We start from the raw sequence: 25,692 nt of genomic DNA, 5'->3' as shown, positions 1-25,692 counted from the left end.
TGGTATCCATACAGAATACTGTGTATACAGAATGCAGTATCCATACAGAATATGGTACCCATACAGAATACTGTGTATACAGAATGCAGTATCCATACAGAATACAGTATCCATACAGAATATAGTATCCATACAGAATATGGTACCCATACAGAATACTGTGTATACAGAATGCACTCAATGCAGTATCCATACAGAATACAGTATCCATACACAATACAGTATCCATACAGAATACAGTTTATCATTATGGCTCCTCTGTTGCTCTTTGAACTTGATATTTATTATACACAGTATGTATTTGTTTACTTACAGAACTGTGTAAACAATATTGCACAATACAAAAAGACTTTTGTCTACCCGAATACATCACTTGAAATCCCTATAAACTTGATTTTATCATTAATGTCAATATCAATCTTGATAAATCAAAGTCCATGGCATCTTATGTGACACAGTGCTTTAAATACTGTAGATACTGTGACATACAACTTGGTGCAGTACAGAGGTGGCTGTCTGATATGACGACGTACTTACATATATTACTCTTTAAGTGGCTTAGCTGCCTTTTTCATTAACATTTTGTTATTCTAACCAGATTCACTTTTAATAAAAATTTCACGTCTTGGAAAACTGTACTGTCACATTTCAAACCCGCAGTTAAGTATGGAATAATGGAACTATACAGTAGTGGCTGGGCGCTGTACCAGTAGTGGCTACCTGATTAGATTAAATACTATACGCGCCCAAGTAATCAGGATTATCCCGTTCTTGAAACAAACATTACCCGGCTGGCAAACTACATTGTCCTGATTTTCTAAAGGTGTTCAATGGGAGATTCCAAAATATTCCCCCAACTTTTTTTTTTCAATTAGCAAGCTTAGAAAATAAAAGAATTGGATATATTCTTAAGCATTTATTATACAAGACCATTCTGAAGTACGATATAATCGTTTTCAACACACAAACTATGATTAATGACCAAATATTAGCCCAAAGGCTTGGTTGGAAAAAGACATGTAGCCCTCTTATAAAGCCAAAATTTGCTTCAAAGGAGAGGGAGGGTTGCAGTATCCCACTTTTCAACCATATAAATATGGTAACCCTGTCTGTACCTGATATGACTTACACACTCCTCCTTAAAGTGGCTGGTTTTCCCCTCTTAATGATTTCCCACCTTTCAAGTTTCACAAGATTAAATCAAGCTACTATAGTATGCCATCATATACTACATGCTGCAGCATACAAGTAGACACTCTATGACTGTCTTTAGACCATGTGATTATGCAAATTTATGCAAATAAGCCATTTTAACATTGCCATTATCAATTTGAGACTGAATGGACTTGAGACCAAATCTAGTATTATGATTGGCTGAAAGTAGGTGTTTTTTTTTCTCCAACTCATACTGAGAAATTATTCATGCTTTGTTCACTCTAGACACGGTAGAGGTTGTGAGGAGACATGTAAGTGAGGAGTGAAGTAAATCTTGCAGGTTTAGGAGCTCCATGCTTGACATGTACAAGTTAATAGTTTATTCATATAAATTTCTTTGATTTTAATCACACTACTGACAAAGAAAGGTAGGAAAAAAGATCAACATTTTGGGGTGCTGATGTGGCTCTTTTGTGATTTTCATCATTCAGTCCCTACTTGACACACAAACAGGAAGCTAAAATTGTCTTACTCAGAAGGAACTGACAGATCGCTGAGCCTAGGAACTATAGTAAGAAATGTAGACATCTTTTCTTTCACAAATGCACAATTAAAATTAGCTAGTAGTTTCACCTCGACAATTAACGATGATGACAAGCCCAAATTCGCATATATGCAAAGTAGGCTAGGCTAGGTATCCCTGGTATGGCAGGCGGCTTTATAAAATGTTCAGGATTTGACCCATCACAAACAATTTTACAAACATAATTGCTTGTTCAAACGAATCACATTGTGAGAAAAGTTAGAAACTAAATTTTACTTTCACCTGATTATAAATAGCAAACTGAAACACATACTGTGCACCCATGTTCAGTACCACCCTGTGTATCTCCCTATTGTATGATGCCGACAAAGCCCACGCATTTTCTTCTCATTAATTAAAATTGTGGCAATGAATATATATATATTTATATATGAATATATATATATACACACACATATATAGTTATATATTCATATGCATATATTTATATATATATGCAACATAATAAACCACAGCCATTAAGTAAGTATTTGATACATATGGACCATACCTATATGGACTAAAACCAACAACATGAAACTATTAACTGGCCTTCCTAAAACGGAAACTGTTACCAGTGCTAAGGTCGCAGCACATTGTGCTAGTCAACATGTGGTACTTTTCTTTGAAACTAAGAACTCTCTTCTATCTATGTTCTCACACAAAGATTTACGTTGTAACTTTCAATGCATGCGAAACAATGATCATTTTTGTCAATCTGCAAAAAAAAAAAAAATTACAAAAGTCTGTCTTTTGATATTTTTCCAGAAACAATGATCATTTTTGTCAATCTGCAAAAAAAAAAAAAATTACAAAAGTCTGTCTTTTGATATTTTCCAGTATTTTGGCTTTTGTAATAAATGTTATTGTGCAGTGGAGACAGTCCCCCAGGTGATTCTATTCACAGGAAAGGTAATCCCTAATGTGTCCTTCAAAAAGACTGGTTGTGAATCGTCGCTAAAGGTGTACAGTGTTAAAGAGATTACCAGTTTATCCTAGACATGGTAAACAAGAGTGCAAATGTTATGAGCATACAGGTAAGGAGACTCAACTGCTGCTTCTTGCAACAGACAAAAAGTGAACTAGTTGTCTGAAATTAGTGTACAGGTATTTTCTCGGATTCAGATGTGCAGTAAAGGAAGATTCATAATAGTTTCAAAAACTGATGAGTAACTTCAATGGCTTTGTTTCCAACATACCAATACTGATCAGTATTGTACTTAATACTCCCAAATATGCTAGAAAGACAAGAAAGTGGTCACCAATAATCAGCTTTGCAAACTTCCTTGGTAACCACCAACCAAATGTCTGATCATTGTTCTCAGTTCTGGAACACTTAAAGGTAGTCAGTATAGGCCCCAAATTATAGCACGCTATAACTGCTAGAAGTTTTCAAAAAGTACTCTCCTGGAGGTCTTTACTCTCCAAATTGTTCTCAGACATTTTTGAAGGAACACACAAGATGACTGACTGTCAAATGGAGGAAAATTTCCTCGAAGGTTGAAATAAAGACAGTTTAAGAATTTTGCCAAAGGGTGACCATATTTGAACATCTAGCATATTTGGGGCCATACAGCATACCTTTAAGTTGTCAAGTTTGTTTTTTTCCCTCCTCCATGTCTAGAGCTCTGTCATTGAAAAGGTCTGAACTTTGGAATATCTAGTTCAAAGTATAAAATTTCATAGCTAAATTAATTTCTGTAATCTCATCCAGCAAGTTTTAGCCACCTCAGATTTTGTGAGGCACCAGGAAGTACTACCCCTACTGCCTTGTACGTTCAATTCACACTCCTCTATTTACTAACATGAAACTCCCAATTGTCCATGTATGTATATAAGCTTTCCCTTATCAGCAGATCTCAAATGCTTTTGAGTAGTGATTAGATTGAATTTTTAGGACCTTAGTAAGTTACAGTACTTCCTGATATGAGGTCACATCTGTGCACTGTTTGCCCTGTTATATATGTACTCTAAACAGTTCCAGTAGAATGGATGTCAAGGATTTAAACTTTTAACTGAGGAAACAGTCCTCAGAAACTCACAAGTCTCACCTTGCATGAAAAAGCAGTGTGATGAGTGAAGTTACAAAATTCCTCACATGGTGGTCACACCAACGTTGTCACACACTGATTCAATACACTGCATTGTATGGACGATTAGGCACAGTAAGTACTGTACGTGGTGTAAAAAGGTGGGGAATTTCTAAAAGTCATTCACCGACTCTAATTCTCTTGGATAACAGTAAAATGGTTCAGTATTGCACTACAGTCTGTGTATCCAACAAAATTCCTATTCGATCTTTCCGTTTCCTCTTGATAACAAAATAAACAGTCTGTGTTCTTTATGTAACACTACTTAGAAAACAATTCGACAGACGCAATTTTTAAAATGTAAAAAAATACCCTAAACAGTTGTTAGAAAATGCCTCAAGGGATTCTTTATAGTCACCCAGGATTCCTCTTCAACTTAATAATAAAAAACAAAACTAGTTTTGTCAATACAATCAGGTGTCTTGACAATGAGAACCGATTCTGTGAGCTGCTAAATCCTCAAACATCCAGAATATATATTTGTCCCAGCAAACTTTGATTAAAAAAAAAAAAAAACCCTGAAAATTGTCAGTATAAATTCCATGTTACAACGAGCCTTTGTATGCCCACTCAATTCTGAGGGGGAAAATGTTTCATCTACATCTACAATGTTTGGTTTGTGCACAGGTAGGATGGCCAAATTGTAAAGCTTTCCTCCCTGGACCCCCCCCCCCCAACCCCCACGACTCATTTAAGTGCAGTTAACTAGGAGGAATGGACCATTGTTATTAATCTGTCCAGAACTTTGCATTGTGCAATAGTACCTTTTTGATTGTGCAATAGTAGCTATCTTGTTTGTTTCATTTGGAAGCACATTTTCCTTTCCTTGCTTTGACATGGTAAATTAGCTATAAAAACAATTTAGTTTCTTTCTTATTTGCTGTACGTTCAAGTACATGAATTTCCTTTTTGGGAAAATAAAGTTTTTACTTACTTATTCGCTCACATGTTTTCAATACATCAGCACTTTTTTGTTTTATGTTACACCGTTATAGTTCCACTTAAAAATAGAAAACTCCTCTTTCACTCTGTCAAATGTCAATATAAATGCTGTTATTCTTAAGTTAGCATAATCACTAAAAAAAAAGCATAACTAGGTTTAACCGATCCTTGCAGTTTCACACTATGAACTTTTTAAGGGCTCCTTGTTTTTGTAACTGCAATTTTTTCTCTGTAGAGCATTTATCGACATAAAATTGCAATTGATCAAATTACCGCAGCCCTCCAGATGTAGATTTTCTTACGAAATGAAAGTTAGCAAGCAGGTAATTAATAATGGCATTTGGTTCTTAACGTTTCCTCCTCACCAGGACACACTTAAAATGATTATCCAAATAGCTAATACTAGTATTATTCACGCATGAAAAGCACTTGTTATTGGATACAAATACTTTAAAAAAAAACAAGAGCATCAATGACGCAGTATCTCAATACTGGAAGTTTTAATTTTGATTCCTAATTTCAAATCTTTGCTCTGTCTCTACAATTATCAATATCAATCATGGTACAACAAATATATAACTTGCATTTTTGCTACTTTGCCACGAATAGTCTCTTGCAGGTTACACTTTATCCTGCTAGTCTTGCCTTTAGCGCTCATTGCCTGTTAGTCGAAAGAACGACGTTGCAAGGTTTAGTAATGTCATAGAATATTTAAGAACTTATTTTTTATGTGGTATCCTTCATCTTGGGTCAGTCTCTGTTGGACTTTTTGGTCATATAGTTTGACGTCAATGACAACGGCCAAATTAGAAGAGGCGAACAACTCGACCATATTCTTGATGCCTGCCTTGAGAGCTAGGCCTATTGACCTACTGTATGTTACTGTAGACTGTAGTGGTGACTACCATCAAAACTGTGTCCACTTCTAGATATCAAAACAACCCACGTTTTTCCATCTCAATATTTCTGACATGAAGATTTCATGGATTTATGACTTGGAAAAAATAATGTAAAAGAAGATTACAAGTTTTTATATGCAAGTGATGGGTGGCCTCCTCCTCCCCTAATAGCCACCTCAGTTCCTCTCCATTTTGTTATTTTATTTTAATTCTTTGTACATTTGATGTCAAACATTACAGGTTCAAAAGAAAGCTAAACATACTTCTTATAACCTTATACATCTTATATCCTTATAAATAAAACATAACCTTATACAATTTTTATAGTCTTATAAAAGTTGTGATGCTATGGCCGGCTCCTCTTTTATACGTACCCATCAAACAAACTTACCCTGGTCCTTCCTAGGAAAAGCTGTCTGAACACCAGTACAATGCTAATGTGGCTATCACTGAAAGCCTAATAGGCCTAGGTAAGGGGGCCTAGGCCTATATATATATTTTTTAAATGCATTAGGCCTACAGTAAGTAGCCTTCAGAAGTACAACAATGTGTAAACGTAATTATACAAAAATACATGAAGGGCAATCAAACAAACTTATCATGGCCCTTGCTCTGAAAAGCTACCTGAACCCCAGTACTATCCTTAAATGTATGTTACAAAACCGAAGGCCTAATATTAATTAAATGCACTACGCAAAATTCAAAAGTACACAATGTGTGCATTTAGCATGCAATACACAACACCTTGCGTACCTAACTACGGTAAAGAAAATTGGTCGCGAGTGTAGCCATTTTCGTATATCTAACATGTAGCTGTCCATGAGTCATAGCCAATCTGCTATAAACCAGACTTGGAGGCGGGGCTTAATCATCAAAAACGGACCTTTTTACTAAAAGTAGGGGCGGCAGCTCAGTGTAGTTTTAAGAAAGAAAAATCATTTAAGCATCAAATAAAGCAAATAAAAGCCATAAAATGTCATATACAGCTAGTAAAATTCTTATTAATACCTACCTGTAAACAACGAATGAAAGTTTAAAATGTTAATAAAATATATAATACATGGGACCCTATCTTAGACGATACCACTGTTGAAAGACAATTCTATTCTATTCTCTTTCATAAAACATAAGTTTTGGAGCGTGTGCAAAAATGCGTTGTTTCAACTGTATTTCAGTCCAAATTGGCCCGATTTGGACATAAATCGGTGAAAAAGTCATAGAATGAGATAAAATTCTCGAATAAAAAATAGTAACTTTTGTTGGCCTATATGATATATGCTTGCTCTGAAAATTCCAGAGAAAAAGAACTTTATATGAAGACGCTGAAAAATTTTTAAGAGAAGAGAGAGTCCCACTTACTGTTACAATATCTCGATACATGTAATGTATTGAGATAAAAACCTGTTGACATTTTTCAACTTCATTATTTGAAATGAAACTGGACTACAGTAGTCTCACTAATGGATTTTATTGTTATGGGCGGTTAGTATCAAATGGCATCCACAAATTTATCACAATAGTTATCTTAAAAAGAAGCTGAAATTGCATTCCCCCTAAAACAGTTTATCAGCATTTGAACTGGCTTCAAGTGTCATGTTAACAAGCAAATAATAGATCAGTAAATATACATAAACAAACTTTCCTCATTGTAAAAAGCCAAGATTAAAATCTAAAAGGTGTTATATTTTGCAACTTTTAAGTTAGTCTAGATACCCAAGACTTTACAAACTTCCCTCTATTTCTACAAATACCGGCAATTTCCTTTTTCCTTCCAATTTATTTGGCGACAATCCACAGGTTTTCTTGGCAACCCTTTATAACGGTCACACATTGAATACCAGAGTTGTACAGTAAAAGCACAGCATCTAGTAATGCAGGCAAGTCACTGGCTGGTATTGGGTGTTCATGGAATTAAAAATAGCAAATAACGTTTGGGCTACTTTGTAAATGTTTCCAATGGTTCATAAACTTTAATGCAAATTGTAATGTCCTCAACAATAATAATTAACTGTTAATCCCACATAAACTGTGATGCTTTATATGTGTATGTACACCTGCTGCACGTTCCAACCATTCTTTTTTAAAAACAAAAAGAGTGAATAGATATCAGTAGTCATATTAGCTCATCAGTTACAGTAACAATCAGTATGTTGTTACAACACCTGAAATCTTAGCATGAGCCCATTTCATGAACCACTGGTGACATATGTATGTATCATATTGGATCCCACATGAATGAGTGAATGTTGCATATAACATGTATCTAAACATTCTCTACATGTTAGGCCACTCATTAACTCAATTTGAAACATTAATACTTCTTAACTGGGATAACTTGTTTACCAGAGCTACTGTATGAGTAAGCCAAATTAATCAGTGATGATAGGCTTAAAGTTCATTCCTCTGTAATTATACTAATTTAGTCATCAAAATATCACTTAATATATTTACTTGGCCATGGTAACAGACTTAGCAGTCCCATCGCTAAAACTGTGAACATTAGTTTGTGACTAAGTACTTCAGATGGAGCGGTGAGGCTTTTTTTGCCAACAGAAAACTAACAAATAAAACTGTGTATACATGCTAATACATGATGATTACAATTTACATTTTATTGCTACAAGTTTGTCATCAATACAACATGCCAAACAATTTTTTTTTTCTTCTGAAGATTTATAAGTATACTGCATTCATTTACAATTTCCAATTTCACTGATCAATGTTTTGATTTCATTTTGAGTACATGTAGTTTTGGCAAAGAAATCATGAGGCTTTACATTACCAGTTTCCTATTTGCTGTTTTGCCACATTGCATACACAGCACTAACAAATTATAGGCCTACCAGCATGTCAAATCCTCAGTTCTTGTTCTTTTTAGTTTTGTTGTTGAAGGAAAAGCCCAATTAGAGAATCAAAAAGAATATTTCAGGCTAATTGCAACAATCAGTTCAGTGTTGGTAAGTAACTGCCCAACCTTCTTAAGTTTGCTCAGATACATCATTCTGTCACTACAACTAGCAAGATAAAATGGTCAGGTTGAAAATAAAATAGAAATACTTTTTGAATGACGTTGCATTTTGGCATCCTTTCTTAGCTACACAAGTTAGTTTCGTGTGACTTTGTGCGTTCACTCAATTTTGCGTACTGTGTTGCTTTCGACGTACTGATAAACACTGTTGTTGGTGGGTTTAAATGTCAAGTGAAAACCACATTTACCCTTAGGATACCTTAGGAACCATACTGGATGCAGCTCTATTAAAGGGTGTGAAGACTCGCGCACAAAGAAACGTCTCATGCCGGTAATCTGACGTAGTTTTGAATGAGGTGTAACAGAAGTGTTAGACACCACCATCGTTCCCAGAAAATACACACACAGCATGCTACCGTCGGTAATTAGACACTAGGGTACATTCAATACATACAGCTACAGTCAATACCCACAACACAGTATATATAGCAGCGATGGACATCTTTGGTCTAGATAAAAGATAACAAGGTATCACGTTTCATTACTGTCTGCATTTTGTAGCGACAAGAAGAAAACTTCACTTGCAAGCAACGGAAAGTTAACTTTTTCAGAGTGTGGCACACGGTTTGGGGGCGAGTCTTCAATGCCTTTAAGTAGACCTATATGTCAACCACCTCTTCTTATTGCTATCTAGTTATTGGTCATCAGGTCATGGCTGCATGGCTATGGCTAACCAGGATATGGAGTGTACAAATCAGCTTTATAATTGAACTTAACATGTTGACCAAACCAGAATTTACCTAAAAAAAATTTCAAATTGAAACACAGAATACACATTCTCTGGTAAATTACTCCAAACATCAAACAACAAATGCTACATATTTTCCTGACATCATGTCTACAAGATTTCTGCAGCTTCTATGATACTAAAATATTAGCTTTATGAACCTGCTGTTGAATAGGTTTGGAAAAACTCAAGTCCAGTGGCGGAGCGTCCATACAGTCAGGGGGGGCGGATGCCCTCCCTGACGGACTCAAATGGACTGCTGGCGCCCTTTTCAGCTTTTTACCACTTTTTACTTATTCGCGATTATTGAATTTTTTATTGCGCTCTCATCTACCTATTGACATTTGTCACATTTTGTTGGTGTAATTTTCTGACAAATTGCGATGACACTTATTTATTCTTCGGTTATCTGCAAATTAGCAAGGCCCGAAAAGGGTCATTTCCGGCGATCTAGAGTGTATCTTTACTCAAAAATTTCTGTACGCTCCACGCCAACCAATGGTGGCGCTCCGCTTAGAAAGTGTCGAAAGCGCCCCTACAGACCATTCTTGCACCCCCTGACCAACACCCCTAGCTCTGCCACTGCTCAAGTCATGATCATAAACACCTATATATATATTCTTTTCTCCACCTGAATGTACTCCAAACAACTTTTCGACCATTCCGATCATATAAGTGGTAATTTCTACTAAAAATCCCCTGATACTTCTTAGTATAAACAGTCAATAATTTACACAAATTTATCAGGTTGGAACTTGAAAACTGAACTTGTAGTCGATCAAGATCCCTAAGTTGCAAACTATCTATACCGTCAACACAACTGATTTGCTGAAATAACTTTGTAGCACCTGCAAATAAATAAGTTCTTCTATAAACAACAGTTAGGCAAGTCATTATATAAACTTAGGGATGCACCGGATCCAAATTTTTGGATCTGGCCGGATAGTACGTGAAATCCGGCCGGATAAAATCCGGCCGGAACCGGATTTTTTCATTACACAAAAGAAAATCATTAATAAGAAGTAGAAGTATGAAACAAGGAGCAAATCTTAGGTGAGGTATATGCATATTATAAGGAAGGTGAAATTAAGACCCCATTTATGAGATTAAATATGACTTGAAGTGGTGTAATCTACATTCTTTAATAAAATAACTACAATATTAAACTGATGAAGGCTGCAAGAAATGATTTTCACTGCAAACTGTATTTGTTGTATATATAGCTTCATATAATTACAGTAGTTGTATTGTTTTGGTTGATCTTTAGAAACAGTGGGTCAGACCATTGAGAAAATTAAATTAAACAGGTTAAACCTAATTTTTCCTTACTTTGAATGTTTTTATTAATTTTTGGAAATAGTTTACATTGATTTTAAGTTAATACCAACACCTTTTTAAGGAATGATTCAGGCCAGATTTTGAAAAAGATCCGGCCGGATTTTGAAAAATATCCGGCCGGAACCGGAACCGGATAATTTCTCACTATCCGGCCGGATAGTCCGGCCGGACCAGATATCCGGTGCATCCCTATATAAAATAACAAACAAAAAGGCCCTAACACACTACCTTGAGTAATACCACTAGTATTATCATGCCTTGAAGACTGAAGTCCATTTACTTAACCCATTGACTTCTACCTCTCTAAAATCTTATATCCAAGTTCTAATCTCCAGAGTCCAAGCTAAAACCATATGAAGAGGTTAAAGTTTTAATCTTCACGGTAGCACACCCAGTGACAACAGCTAGATAAGCTATGGTGAAACAAGGAAACATTCATTTTGCAATTTGTTATAGCCTATTTTCCAGAATTACACAGCATACTTTCAATGAATTTAGGGAAATTTCACCTTTGCTCTAGTGCAAGTTAATTCCAGACCTTATTAAGTACTATAAATCTATCTTTCTGGTACTAGCCTAAGTAAAATGCTGATCAAAGCCAAACCCTCTAGCCTAGGGCCTATGAATCACAAAGTTGAAATATAGATATCAACTATGACAGCTATTAATGGGTCTTACTAAGGCCAATGTTATGCCTCACTCACTTGCACTAAAGTTACATTATTTACTTATCAATCATATTGCCTCTGTCATAACTGCATTAAAGTTGTGGCCTAAGTTTAGGCTATTATAAGTAAAACAATAGTACCAAGGCCTTGGCTTTTAAGTTGCAGATAAGACCATAGCTTGGCTTAGCATAGGCCACTGCAGTGTAACTGTTGGCTTAAGCTAGGTGAGGCCTAAAGTAAGTTTGGGCCAGTGCTAAGGCTAGATTAACTGAGAAGAAGGGCCTGACAGAAATATTGTAACATAATATTGTAACATGATTTAGCTGAATAGTCGCATAGCAGCATATTCACATATTGACGCGTATACGTATTGTTATTAACATTATTTTCACTATTTTCTATCTTTTCTTCATGGGAGTCTTCTGTTTTGTTAAGCCAGCATAGGCTTTTCAGAAGACTTCCATTCACATTGTAATATTTATGTGAAAAAACAAATAAATGAATGATAGGGCCTAGGATCTTACTTAGAGTTTAGGCCTAACTTTCAGATAGCCTAACATTCAGCTTACCTTCGTGAAGCCATGTTTTCTCGACGGCACGACCACCACCTTCAAACTATTCTTCTTTCGTCCCTCTCTCCGAGTGTAAAATTTGCGGTTACGAGTTTGTAAAATTCAGTTTAACATGGATGCTCTCTATTCTAAGTAGTGCATGTATATGCATGTATGGACACTATTCCTTGCCAACACTCTCGGCTACAGTATTTCCACATAGGTGAGTTCGTCCTATACTAAACTCTGAACTAGTATCTGGCATGTAATTTGCAATATTTCCTTTATCGTGTGTGATTACCGTACAGAATTCTGACAGAAGCTGGAAGGGGCACAATAGGAAATCAGTCTTGTGTTACTTCTTTGCCATAATTTTGAGGACGCTATACAAAAACCCTATTACAGACACTGTAAATCAGATCGTATATTATTACAGAGCCAGGAAGTTGACTGTACCAACCAATATGTGTAGGGCATAAAGGGGATTTATTCCTCGTTTGCACAATCGTTCGTTCGTTTTAATTAAAGCTATCCCATTCACTTGTCAGTTCGTTCGTTTCTTGTCCGTTCGTTCTTTTGTTAATATATTCATTCGTTGGTCTGTCCGTTCGTTCTTCCCTACATCTATTCATGCTTATTCGTTAATTCATATTTATCCATTCAATTTATGCATGTAATCATTTTTTATTTATGTTTTTTATTGATCTATGTATTTTTTATTTATTTATTCATTCGTTCCTACATTCATTGTTTCAAATATCGTAGTGTAACAAGATATATACATACGGGCCCTCACGACAATTACTCCTTTTTTATGTGATTCCATAGGCAATTTTGCTACTGTTGGCAAAGATCAGTGAACTTGTAACTTACAAGTATGAATCTGGTCTGAAGTGGTAAAACATTTGTAATAAGTGCCCGAAAACTGCATGTCTCTGCATGGATTACGCCAGATTCGATAAACCTATCCACGTGTTCAATAAAACACAGTGCAATGTGTCGGGGAGAAAACAGAGGAATTATGAACTTGATTATATTCGTCAACATTGCCAGCCAAGCGAAAGACCGTTCTTGTTGGACGGGTTTTCATTGTTGTGAAATATGTTTTTGAAATGGCTACATCGTACATTATACCCTACTGGTTACCCCATTGGTGTTCGCTTTCACCAAACCGTTAGAATTGTCCAGTATATGCCCTACCGATGGTATATGGAAGATCAAATAGTTATAATAGAATGTTAATCTGACCGAACAGACCAGGAGGGGATGCATCAATTTGTTAGCAAAGCAAAAGTCTACATATCTTTAATGAACTTCCTCAGCGGGACAGTAATGTTGTAACTTTAAATTATATGAGGGTACGACAACTGAAAGGTTAGCCAAAGGTCATTTGAGGTCAGGTGCCATAGCAAAGGATTTTATTGAAATTAGGTTTTCAATAGGCCTCCGTTCGAAGGAACTGTCACGTGTGATAGTTAATAGTAATGATTTATATCAAGTTACATAACGTGAAAATTAATTTCACAACTTTTATTTCTTTACTTCAGTTAGCTACTGAAATGAATGAAAGTATAGTCTTCTATGAAATCGTCGACTTACTGATAGAATATAAGAGTGACGATAGTGTAAACCAACTAATTATCGTGTACGTGTTCCACCATTGTCCATTATCACAACACTACTTCTGCAGGCTTCTAAGCTAAGTCTGATGCGACTTATGCATAGAACCTTCTCACTCGTTTCACTTTGTTTGTCAATTTAAACTGTTACTACGAATATGCTGTATCATGTTAGTTTCATACGCGAATGGTGTGGGTCCCGGTTATAATATCGAACACAAACGATCAACAACATTTAAGTAATGACATGTATGAAACTAACATGCTATGGTTGTCTCTGGATGCCGACGGTTCAAATCCACTAGTACCGGGTCCGACATTTCTGTAACCGAAAAAAAAAAGGAATTGAACTTTATATACAGCGTTCTATTATCTTCCTCCATTTAATTACGCAAAAAGAAGAAAAAAAGGAAAGAAGAAAAAAGAAAACAAAAAAGGAGAAATGATCAGGGTAATTCTTTCGTTTCTTGTTGAAAGTTGAAAAACCCTTTCATCTTGGTGTCGATATTTGTTTTGTTTAAGTGTAAATTGACCAAATATGGTAGATTTCTGTCTGAGAAAGTCAACGACCAAATATTTGTATGTGATGTTCTATATGATGTACTATATGCAATATCCCTGCAACGGCGCACGGCCTTACAGTGCTATACAAGTGACTGCTACACTCTGGCACGGAGATTTGGGTAAAATCACGATTTCTTCGTTACCAAAATATGTTGACGGCTTCAAACTTAGGTGCAGAGAAAGTTTCCGCACTGTAACGAATCAGGAAATGTTTGATTGTTAATTGTTAAATTTGTGCACAGCAGACATTTCCATTTTTGGCTTTTATTTTTGCAGTTATGGCTGCCCAAAGAAAGCGGGTTTTAATTTAGCGTCATAGCTAGTGATCGTTAACTCTACCGTCTTTGTACATGCGCATAAGTAATGCCCATTTTCTCTACGGATTGTGCGAACAGTAAAATCGTTACGTCAGGGGTGTTCCTTGTTTCGCCATATCCGCCAGTTAAGTGTATTATTGCATGTCGTTTCGATCCTGTATATGTGTACATGTGTAGTATATGTTTCTACCTAAAATGTATTTTATTCTAAATTAGTTGCGTTTTTTGGTCCTACAAAACAGTTGATTCCTGTTAATGTGATGTCACTGTCCAGCAGATTATGTTAACTGTGAATGTAACAGACATCCGTAAACGAATTGGTGTGATCTTGCTTTGCAGTAACTCTCAAGTAATTACCAAAATTATAAAATGGCATTCGGTAAACTGGCGAGCAGATCCGTGTAATATTATGTGGTAATTTAACGTAGGTTTACTTAGGGTTCATTTTACTGAATAGGACTCTAGGAGTTGGTAATATGTTCATGAAATCGGATGACACAGGCTAAGCCACACTCACTCAATTATAGGTATACGTAAACGGAACTCATGTTGTTGTATATAGTGTATTTGTACAGTATCACAAAGCCATTTGTGTTTATATATTTATAATGACATATGGCCTAGGTCTTGGCCTATTTAGGCTAGTCCTACAGTAGGACATATCAGTTAAAGCAGATCTAACATAGGCTTGGCCTACACTAATATTATTACTAATACCACTACAATAGAATTGGTAACATCACGTACCCCTTACTTCGTGTCCTGTGTTATAATATAAAGCTGTATAGCCACACAGGTAGTAGATACTCTCTTCACTTACTTTACCTGTCTCCAATCTATACATACTTGCCCATGATGTCTATGCCTACCTAAACTGCTTGACTTTAAGCATTTTACCACTGTGCCCCAATGTCCCACATCTGGGGGAACCACTCACGGTCTCCTACCAAATTTACCATTCATATGTTTTCGTATGGCCTTTTTGGTATAAGAAATTTCGACCAATTGGGCAGTAGGCCTACTTAAAGTGATCTTGAAACGCAGCAGTTCTACTGGTGTAGTCAATTGTGCCTGCTATTTATACTTAACATATAATGCGACCGTTGCGTTTATTTTGCAACTTTTAGCGAAGTGGTCCGAAAGTGACAGCCCTCCAGAAAGTATTGTGCAGAAACATAATGTCACTAAAAATGTTTGCCAATGAGTTTTCTTGACTGTGGATGCTAGTAACTGTATAAGCTCTTTCGATCATTGCAATTGGTTGCAAGCTCAAAATGAGGTTGTAGGCAGACTCATGGGCCAAAGAATCAGAATCTGATGTCATTGTCACATTGCTAATGCCCCACCACTTGAACATACTAGTGGAATATTCAAGTCCCTAAATTTATTAAAACTCGGTGATATTATAACAGTCAAGGTTGCTACCTTTGCTTACAAAGCATGGAGTGGATTACTGCCAGTCACTTTTAATGACTTTATTTGTAGTAACAGAGTCTTACATAACCATCACACAAGACAAGCCAACAACGCTCATTGCAATTTTTACCATACTGTAGTAACATAGGGAAATTCGGTCTTCGTAACAGAGCAATACAAATCTGGAATGATCTATCAAAAAATTTGAAGTTCATAACTTCAAAACCCACATTCACCAGACATTTGAAAAAGGAATTTATTAACTCGTACTAGTAATATTTTATTACTGTATTACTGTATAATATTATTACTGTATATTTAATCCTTACGTATATTCTGTATGATAAATATTTGTTCATTTTTCTTTTCTTTTCTCCCAGGGAGTCTCCTACCTTGTTAAGTCTTTTATGACTTTTTAGGAGACTTCCTTTCCCTTTGTTCACAATTGGCGATAAAACAGATAAATGAATTGTCAATCTAAGAAAGGAAAAGTTTCAATCATTTTAGCCAATTAAAATGTGATCTAGTTTGTAAAGATATTTTTTTCAGATGTTTTCTATTACTACAGGCCTATACTATTAATTAATGTGGCATGTAAAGAAAAGTAGAAAGGACATGAATATGTATAAAACCAAGTAGATTCGCCAAACAATTGCTTCAGTGAAGGCCACAGAAAATAGTGTATTTGTATGGACTTCATTTTGTGTTTGAAGGTCTACGGACAACTATAAACAACATTGTCCTAATAAATCTAATTGGCTTTAGAAATCATGAAAATAGCCAAATCAATCAAAGATTGACCATATTACAAGTCTTTTTTTAATTCTATCTATATTTATGAATAAACATTAATTAGCTAGTAATAATGCACATTGATGATGTAAAGGGAGTGACTGCCTCATTTCGTGTTATGTTATTACTTTGTTTTTACAACGTGCATTCAAGGACACTGAACACAGGTTTGTGGCCGAAGGCAATTTAAAAAAAAAAAAATTCTTGTCTACTTTGAAAAAAGGAACATCACATTTTTTCAAATGATATATGTGGGCTTGCATGATAAGGGGTTAACTTATTAAGGCCTAAAATAAGAAATTTTGATGCGCACAACACTCCACGTCATAGTTTGCACATATTTAGTTAGATTTATGAAAGTTACTACACAGGCTATAGATTTTGTGTGATAATGGCAGATTTTCTTGGCTTTGTGGAAGTTATAAGTATATCTACTATCTATAACTTAGTAAAACTATTTCTTTCATGAAGTGATGTAAAAATTTACACAAATAAGCAAAATGTCATGGTTTTAAGACACTAAATCATATCATCTTTTTCTCCCAAAAAATTCCCTCTTACAGAGGAAGAAGTGATCTTTCATCAAGAAGTTTCAGCATTTGCTTAACAACTGGGATACCTGCACCAACTTTGAAAAAGGCCCTGAGGCGGTATCAGATATTAAGCATCGTTCCTTATTGCCCAGACGTATCGATTTTCATCCTTTACCTCCCTCTTGTTAAGATGAGCACAGGTAAACGTGTGAGCACGACTGCCACAAACAGGCTTAAGCAGGATTATATTCGCATCAGGAAAGACCCAGTACCATATGTCACAGCGGCACCACTACCGTCAAACATTCTTGAATGGTAAGAGGATAGTCGCCATCTTTTACAAAGCATCACAAAGCATATATACATGATGTCTGCACAGTATTTCAATCCATACAGTAATGCCATATGGGCTGAACTGAAGGATTAGTTAATATGCTTCATTGTTACATATACTGTTCCTCTCTTTGATACCAAACAACAAATCAATCAGTTCAGTTAATATATTTCGCATATACATAGACATACAATAATAGTGCAGTAAAGGTATACACAGGATACTAGAAAAACATAAAATGTTTATCAAAGCTAGTAACCCTAAAGAAAAAGAAAGAAAATAACAGAACACAGTAAGAAAGAAAAACAAAATGTACAAAACAAAATTGACAATAATATCAATCACGGTACTTGGAAGTTAGATAACTCTTTAGTTGATACTTATATGAAGCACATGGTTTCGAATGTCTAATACCAGTTGGGGCTTATTCCATATTTTATAACAGTAATTGTTTAGCAGAAACTTTCCATGTTTAGAGCGGTGTCTAGTGACAGAGAATAGTACATTTGTTCTTGTGACGTTTGGGATATCTGACCCAAATCTTGGGTGTACAATATTTCGAAAGACACGAGGCAGTGCATTGTTAACGTATTTGTAAGCAAAAGTACACAATTTTGAAATTATGAACATCGTTGACTTTGAGGCCACCAATCAGCCTTTATTGCTATGTTTTTATTTTCTTCTTGCCTGTTGCTTCTTTTGGCAGGCATTATGTTGTAAGAGGTCCAGAGAAAACACCATACGAGGGTGGATTGTATCATGGCAAGCTTGTTTTCCCACAAGAGTTTCCATTTAAACCACCAAGCATCTACATGATAACCCCAAACGGAAGATTCAAGTGCAACACAAGGTGAAGTGCATACCTGTATATCCCTTTTTAACCCCATATAGAAAGAAAAGATAAAAAAAACAGTTTTTAGCAGAACCTGGGTAGCTTTGTTTGCTCAACTGCAATCTTATCTTCAGTAATTTCTAGGTTTGTTCAAAATATCTGGAACTTAAGGACTTTTTACAGCAAGCAGCTGCCTCAAGTAAACATTTGCATTTGTAAGGTAAACAAGTTTTTGGTTACTTGCCATAGGCAAGCAAGTAACCTGTGCAGTCAAGTTGGCATGTATGTGTGTAGGTCACAGTTCATTTAAGGTCACCAGGGGTCAAAACTTGAAATCCTTGTAAACACGATATCTCCAGAAAGAAAACTGTATTGGCTCTCATATTTTGCATGTGGCTTTCCTATAATGAGTACAAGAACCTTATTGCTGTTGGTTGTTTTCAAAGGTCATTTAGGGTCATCAAAGGTCACACTCTGTGAAGCCTTATAAACACAAACCTTGTAAACACCATATATCCCAAGATAGGTAACATTACATACCTTATATTTGGCATGTGTCTTTCATATAGTGAGTAAAAGAATCCTTTTGTATTGGGTGGAGGTCATAGGTCATTTGCGTTCAGCAGAGGTGCAAATGTCAAAATATCAAAAGTAATTTGTCTTGAGAACTTTACCTTCAGAAGAGATTATATATGCTGGTAGATTATCCAAATGATAAGTAAAAGTGCTCCACAACTTGGTATATGTGAAAGCTCATTTAAGGTTTGCAGACATTGAACCCATGACATTTCTAAAAGTCAGGTCTCAATGAAGATGTGAAAGTTACGCTGATGTGACTTCCCCATATGTAGTAGAAACTACTTGCTGCTTTACCTGGAGTTCAAAGGTCAGCTTAGGTACATGCAGTATGAACTTCAGTCTGGGTTAGCTTGCAAACTACTCTTGTGCTGCATATGTAATGTATTCAAAGGCAAGTAACCGTCGGGAGGAGTAATTGACTACTGATGTTAATGATTACTGATCATTAGTGCTAATATTTTTTTTTTTGCTGTCGTAGGTTATGTTTATCAATCAGCGATTTTCATCCAGACACCTGGAACCCAGCGTGGTCTGTCTCCACCATCTTGACAGGACTTTTAAGTTTCATGGTGGAGCTGAATCCAACCCTAGGTAGCATCGAGACCTCAGATTACACTAAACGACAACTGGCGGTCAACAGCTGGGAATTCAATTTGAAAAATCAAACTTTCACAGAACTGTTTCCAGAAATTGGTGAAGTAGGTTTAAACTTTAAACAATTTTTGGGTGGCTTTTTGTTTGCCAAATGATATGCCAGGATTGTATTGAGAAGGCAAATTGTTTGGTCTCATATGAAAGTTTAATCAGAGAAATTGTTTGCAAAAATGTTCTACTAGTTCAATATTGAAGTGAATATTTCGGATATTGTGAATTCTTTCACTTGCCTTAGTTTTAATTACAAGTATATCTGCAATGTTGGCACTCTTTGTTTCGTACATGATTGGCAGTAAGCACTTACAAAAACCTGCAAATTATTTAAGAGTCTTGAAAACATACTTAAGTGTACAGGTGAATTGTCAAGGACACTCTGTTGTAGGTCAATTTGATCATCAATGTTGTGTGCATGTTAATTTGCATTCCTTGTTGCTGGTGGTCCAGTATCTATACCAGGCGCGGCGGAACGGAAAAATTATTGGGGGGGCTAATGTGTGGAGACTATCTAAGCGGAGCGCCACCATCGGTTGGCGCGGAGCGTACAAGAAAATTTTGGGTTTTTTCAACCCCCCAGATGGCCGGAAACGGCACTTCCCGAGTGTTTTATGCTTCGAATACCTAGCCCTAAAATATGGGTTTCAAGCCTGCAATTTCTCAGATTACACGTAAAAGTCTGTAAAAACATTGTTATTTGTATATCCGATGGTGTTTTAAGAGAGTAGCTATTACTCGTAGTGTTCTCGCAAAGACGTTTTTTGAGTGTAGTAAGGGCAGTGGCGGAGCTAGGGGTATTGGTCGGGGGGGGGGGGCAAGAATGGTCTGTAGGGGTACTTTCGACACTATCTAAGCGGAGCGCCACCACAGGTTGGCGCGGAGCGTACAGACATTTTTTGAGTAAAGATACTCCCTAGATTGCAGGAAATGACCCTCTCCGGGCCTTGCTAATTTGCAGATAAACGGAGAATAGGTGTCGTCGCCATTTTGTCGGAAAATTACACCAACAGAATATGACAAATGTCAATAGATAGATGAGAGCGCAATAAAATAGTCAATAATCGCGAATAAGTTAAAAGTAGTGAAAAGCTGAAAAGGGCACCAGCAGTCTATTTGAGTCCGTCAGGGGGTGGGGGCATCCGCCCCTGACTGTATGGACGCTTCGCCACTGAGTAAGGAGATGTTGGAGAACTGGCTGAAATGAGGCAAGTCATTGGCCTAAGACGAAGTTGTGTTGAGCTTACCGGTACTCACACTCACTGCTTCCACTTTTCACGGGGCGTGAAGAAGCGGTTGGGGTGACAATGTGGTCTATAGCCAGGGGACGGGCCGAGGGTCCCCCAGCATTTACTAAAATTATTACACCTGTATAGTATACGTGTGCATCGGACAGATCGACAAGTATGCATTGAAAAATGGGCAGATGAACGTTTCGGAGCCTTGGTAAATATTGGGGGGGCTAATCATGAATTTGCCCCCTCAACTTTTTTATTGGGGGGGCTGAGCCCCCCCAAGCCCCCCCGGTTCCGCCGCCACTGATCTATACTTCACCAGAGTTCTGTGGCTGCAGTATGCTGCCCACCATTAGTACTCTACACTAACAGAGTTCTGTGGCTGCAGTATGCTGCCCACCATTAGTACTCTACACTAACAGAGTTCTGTGGCTGCAGTATGCTGCCCACCATTAGTACTCTACACTAACAAAGTGTGTGTAAATTTAAGTGTATGTACTTTACGGGGTGTTCTAAACTTGGGCTTTGACGCTGAGAGGCCTAAAAAATCTGTCCTCTCTCTTTGCACGTACACTGTATAGGTACGTCACACTCATATCTACACGTGGGGTTTAAAATGCATGTCATATGACACTGATTAACCTAGAAAAAAAGGTACGGTCACCTTCTATCTCTATTGCGATATCTTCCTTAGTCTATGCATTCTTGTAAGAAACGTTTCTTTGTACTCACAGGAAGCTCGAAAGAAAGTCAACAAGAGGTTAGAGGAGCTCCGGGCCAGCACAGAAAGCGGTGGCGCTGTCGGCGACGTCTCCCGATCCCTCGTACAGACGGGAGCCGTCAACTTTGGGGATCGTCAGCAGGGGATCGTCGGGGGTACTCTTACAAACGTACTAGTTATCGTTGGATTTGCAGCGTTTGCATGGACTGTAAAGTATGTGTTACGAACGATATCTCAACCGGAATGAAGAGAATGTTTTTTCCTTCTGAAAGATGATTCGAGAGACTTTAGATATAATGGGAAATGATAGACAGTACAATGAATCCCTTTGTTACTTTCATTGAAGAATCTTGTAGATGAAGCAGTGATCAATGTCCCTTTGGATTTTTGTGGGGAAGTAATAAAGAGAATTTATAGATTCTCAGGTATTTGATTTTTTCTGTTTTTTATATTTAATTAAAAACGATATAATTTTAAAGATGTATGAAGTATAATGACATATTTATCATAGGTGGATTTTATTTCTTGCTTTTTTTTTTTCTTTTTTTTCTCCACGCATCTCCTTCAAATATTAAAGTTATAATCATCAATGAAGTTAATTTGACTTTGGATCTCCGCGTTGTCCTAGTGATAGTTAAATGTTCAGAGGTATCAAAATGAGGTCAACTGCATGGTCCAAAACAATTATAGCATTAAAATCATAATCATTCTGTTGTGAGGTGTAATCACCCTTAAAGAGCAGTTTTGTCCAGCAGTTACGTACGTACTCACATATTTCTTTCACTGTAGGAAGTTTCGTTTATGCTGCACGTGTTGTCTTGTAAGTCACCGTGTGACGAGCATGCATTGTGATTTTTTGCTGTGGTTTTCACCCGTCTGGGTTTTGGGTGACGGTAAACGGATATAGAGGCTTCGTGAAATCATGCATAGTTTCTCAATGTGGAAGTTCTATTGCTTGTTATTGTGTAACGAGGATAAAGAGCAAGATGAGAAACGTCTAAGTAGTAATTAGTAAAGTATATTATGTGCAGTTCTGATAAAAAGGGAGGGGTGGGGGTGCGGGGGGAGGGAGATTTAGGGGAATCTATAGCCCCAGAGCTCAGGAGCCATTAGGGTGTATGATAAAAAAAAAGCATAGAAATATGGGGTAACAAAAAATATGTCCTCATTTTATGGAAGGGTCCCAAAATGTGGGCCGGGTGACATCACGTTCCCAGGGCCCCATCCTGGCCGTCATGGTCTATGAGTGTTTGTATCAAGTGAAAGAGTCCTGCGTTAGGAAAAAGATATAATGGTATGACTAAGTCTGATATTAAGCAAAGTACATAGGAGTAAATCTTGTTAAATGAAGCAACATTGGTGACCAATGGTGCAACTCCCATTGCCATCACAAGATTTTGCACAAAGCGCTCACCCAAAGACAAGCTCAAAAAGATGGTAATGGACTAATGTGATTACTCTGGTCTGTATGGTAATAATACACCTCTTTTTTCGTGTTCCTAATGCTTTGATATACCTGTTAACAATAAATAAATAATATTTTCTTTTTAAACTACACTGCTGTGAATATCTTTATCACACATGTTGTGCTTGATTGTGGTTAAATGACTTAAGGGATAAGGGATATCAAAAAAAGGAATCACTTTTGGTGAAAGGAAAGTGGAGGACACTACTTCTTGGTCAAAAATGTTTTAAAGAAAACAATGAAAAATGTGTAGTCAGGTTTAAAGTTGTTTTTCTAATTTTTTTTTTCCTTCAAATGTTTGATGCTACTCAATACCAACATCCCTGCACAATCAGATCATTAGCTCATGTAGTCAACTACAATTAATTAAATAGCACTTATAACACTTTCCAATTTTTGCTTTTTTACATGTCGTTAAAATAGATAGGAAAAAATGTAGCATCTGTGTGACAAAGTGTCGAAATTGAAAAATCAAATTCATTTATTTTACTCGTACAAGAACTTTCATTTCATTGCACTGCAGACTTATTATTAGTATTAAACTGAAAAGTTGCAGACGAAATGACAAAACAAAACATTTTTCAATCACCACAGTTACAGAACTTGTTGTGATTCAATATCCCTTGTCATATTTATGTCTGCCTTTTACTGTATGCACTGTATTTAAAAAAAAGATATATATATAACACATATCTCACTTCTTGTCAGCGTTAAGAGTTTTTGGTAAGAATTCCTTTAAAATCTCTAAGGTGCATTTTACCTTAAATTTGATCAATTCAGGCCTAAAGTTACTCACTATATCTAATACTTTGGAAGCTATATAGTTGAAGGTTGTTTATCATACCTTTGATAGTTTGTAGAGTGTAAGTGATGAAGGTACAAACCTTATTTCGCTATGTCATTAAACAGCAACTTTGTAGCTCACTAGAGTAGGCTATGGTATGTAACCGATATAGTGCTAGGAATATAAAGGGAATCAGTCGTAATACACATAATCAGTTCATGTTTATTATTCCTGCGTATCATTTGGCTCTAAGATAATTAAAAGTGAAACAAAATATATATAACGAACATCTTTTGTCTTCCTGATTGGAAAACTACTTTGTTGGTGAATAAATGCTAGTTGATGTTCAGTGAAAGAACATGAATGGGGTATTTGGAGTGTAAAGTATTAAGGACATGTCATGCTGTTGTTAATTTATAACTTTTATGGTATGTCCGCAATGCTTTCACATACAATATTCCTGACTGCACAAATATCCAATGTAACGAGGCTGTCACTTATCTCTCAACAGAAGTCAAAATATTTTGATAATTGATATCTGATTATTATTTTCTCCAAAAAGACAGGCCTGCATATTCATACAGTATGATGGACATTAGGGACTTTCTCCCATGAGAAACATTTTAAACTTACAGCAGATATGTATACAGGACGTTTTCCTTATCTGTGTACGTCATTATATGGCTAAACAGCTGTGCTCTTCAGAGTATTACGCAACTGTTGGTATCAACTGTGGACAGCATTTAGCTTCACAAACTAACGGTTCAGATGTGAAAAGATAAGATGATAGGAAAAGGTGTCCCATATTACTCAGTAACTAGTACAGTAAGTTTCAAAGGCAGTGCAAATTCGTACTGAGAAAGAATTTACTTGTGATTAGACAAAATCATGTCTTTTTGAGTGGCAAACATTTCACTACCATCATAAAAGTGGTTTTCCTCATTGTAAACATTTAATTGTCTAATTTAACACTAATTATTGGCTTTAATTAAGCTGAAGATGCAGAAGCATCGACACAGTAGTTTTGAAAACTTTATCATTTTTTGGCAAACTAAAAATTTGGGGCCAATGCAGACCATTAATTGTCACTGCAACCGAGGGCGGGGGGGGGGGGGGGGGTGGGAGGGGGGTAGGATAACTGGGGTGTCATGGGTATGTTTATTTTTTATTTTTGGTAGCTTGGGAAATTTTATTACTTTAATGCCACCTCTATGTAGAATGAGCCTTCGTTGCAGATGAATATATCAAGAATAACATTTTGGCAATTCCTTTACCATAAAGTCTGTCAAAATATTTTCTCTTTGTATTTTTAAATGTGAGACATTATTTTAAATCTTTCAAATAGACAAAAGTGATTAAAGTGGCAGCGTTAGATGACAGGGTTTTATTTGTCTTTATGAAGTTCGTAACAGAAGTAATCGGTTCAAAGACTTGCTTCAAATGTGAAGTAGTGTGATCTGTCAGGCAAGCATACTAAATGTTTGGACTGAAATACCACATTTCCAACCACCCTCGAGACTCGCCCAAATCGCATGCCGCGCTCTGAAAAAGTTAACTCTCTGTTGCTTGCAAGTGAAGTTTTCTGCTTGTCAAAATGCAGACAGTAATGAAACGTGATACTTTGTTATCTTTAGCTGGACTTGAGATGTCCATTGCAGTATCGTTTGTACATTGTGGTATGGGTATTGACCACAGCTGTATGTACAGTCTGTACACTAGTGTCTAATTACCGAAGGTAGCAAGCTGTGTGCGTATTTTCTGGGATCGATGGTGGTGTCTAACACGTCTGTTACACCTCATTCGAAACTAGGTCAGATTACCGGCATTAGACAATTTTTTTTGCGCGAGTCTTCACACCCTTTAAAATCTGTGTAC

The 25,692-nt window shown here is 36.5% G+C and overlaps 2 protein-coding genes across 8 annotated transcripts in view; one reads left to right on the top strand and one right to left on the bottom strand.

Moving 5' to 3' along the window:
- The window catches only part of LOC139976050 (tyrosine-protein phosphatase non-receptor type 11-like), a 63,136-nt gene extending 50,844 nt beyond the window's left edge, over window positions 1–12,292 (bottom strand). For all 3 annotated transcript variants that reach the window (XR_011795983.1, XM_071984452.1, XM_071984451.1), the window contains exon 1: window positions 12,000–12,292. Coding sequence is in view for 2 of the 3 variants with exons in the window: in XM_071984452.1 (XP_071840553.1) it covers window positions 12,000–12,013 (14 nt within the window). In the remaining variant the exon portion in view is untranslated. The remainder of the gene's footprint in view (window positions 1–11,999) is intronic.
- Window positions 12,293–14,633: 2,341 nt separating this feature from the next.
- Window positions 14,634–23,682, top strand: LOC139976055 (ubiquitin-conjugating enzyme E2 J2-like). 5 transcript variants are annotated; one of them, XM_071984460.1, is made up of 5 exons: window positions 14,634–14,830; window positions 17,253–17,537; window positions 18,263–18,406; window positions 19,446–19,665; window positions 21,582–23,682. In XM_071984460.1, exons 2-5 carry the CDS (start codon window positions 17,413–17,415, stop codon window positions 21,813–21,815), a joined length of 723 nt encoding a protein of 240 aa, XP_071840561.1. In that variant the 5' UTR covers window positions 14,634–14,830; window positions 17,253–17,412; the 3' UTR covers window positions 21,816–23,682. The 5 variants fall into 5 exon arrangements, with proteins under 5 accessions (XP_071840561.1, XP_071840562.1, XP_071840563.1 ...); XM_071984461.1 differs by having other exon boundaries at window positions 14,634–14,895; XM_071984462.1 differs by having other exon boundaries at window positions 14,634–14,905.
- Window positions 23,683–25,692: the final 2,010 nt, after the last annotated feature.

Source organism: Apostichopus japonicus, chromosome 11 (assembly GCF_037975245.1).
Source record: "Apostichopus japonicus isolate 1M-3 chromosome 11, ASM3797524v1, whole genome shotgun sequence".
In the NCBI taxonomy this organism is placed as follows: Eukaryota; Metazoa; Echinodermata; class Holothuroidea; order Aspidochirotida; family Stichopodidae; genus Apostichopus; species Apostichopus japonicus.
Note: the sequence above shows the minus strand (reverse complement) of the source record. Positions and strands in the feature narration are given on the sequence as shown.

What these genes read in the sequence shown, in the direction of transcription:
- LOC139976055 (XM_071984459.1), top strand. Translation starts at nt 14,974, where the DNA reads ATGACACAGGCTAAGCCACACTCACTCAATTATAG. An exon ending in CCACACTCACTCAATTATAG is followed by an intron (nt 15,009 to 17,252) that starts GTATACGTAAAC and finishes TCCCTCTTACAG; the next exon opens with AGGAAGAAGTGATCTTTCAT. An exon ending in CCGTCAAACATTCTTGAATG is followed by an intron (nt 17,538 to 18,262) that starts GTAAGAGGATAG and finishes TTCTTTTGGCAG; the next exon opens with GCATTATGTTGTAAGAGGTC.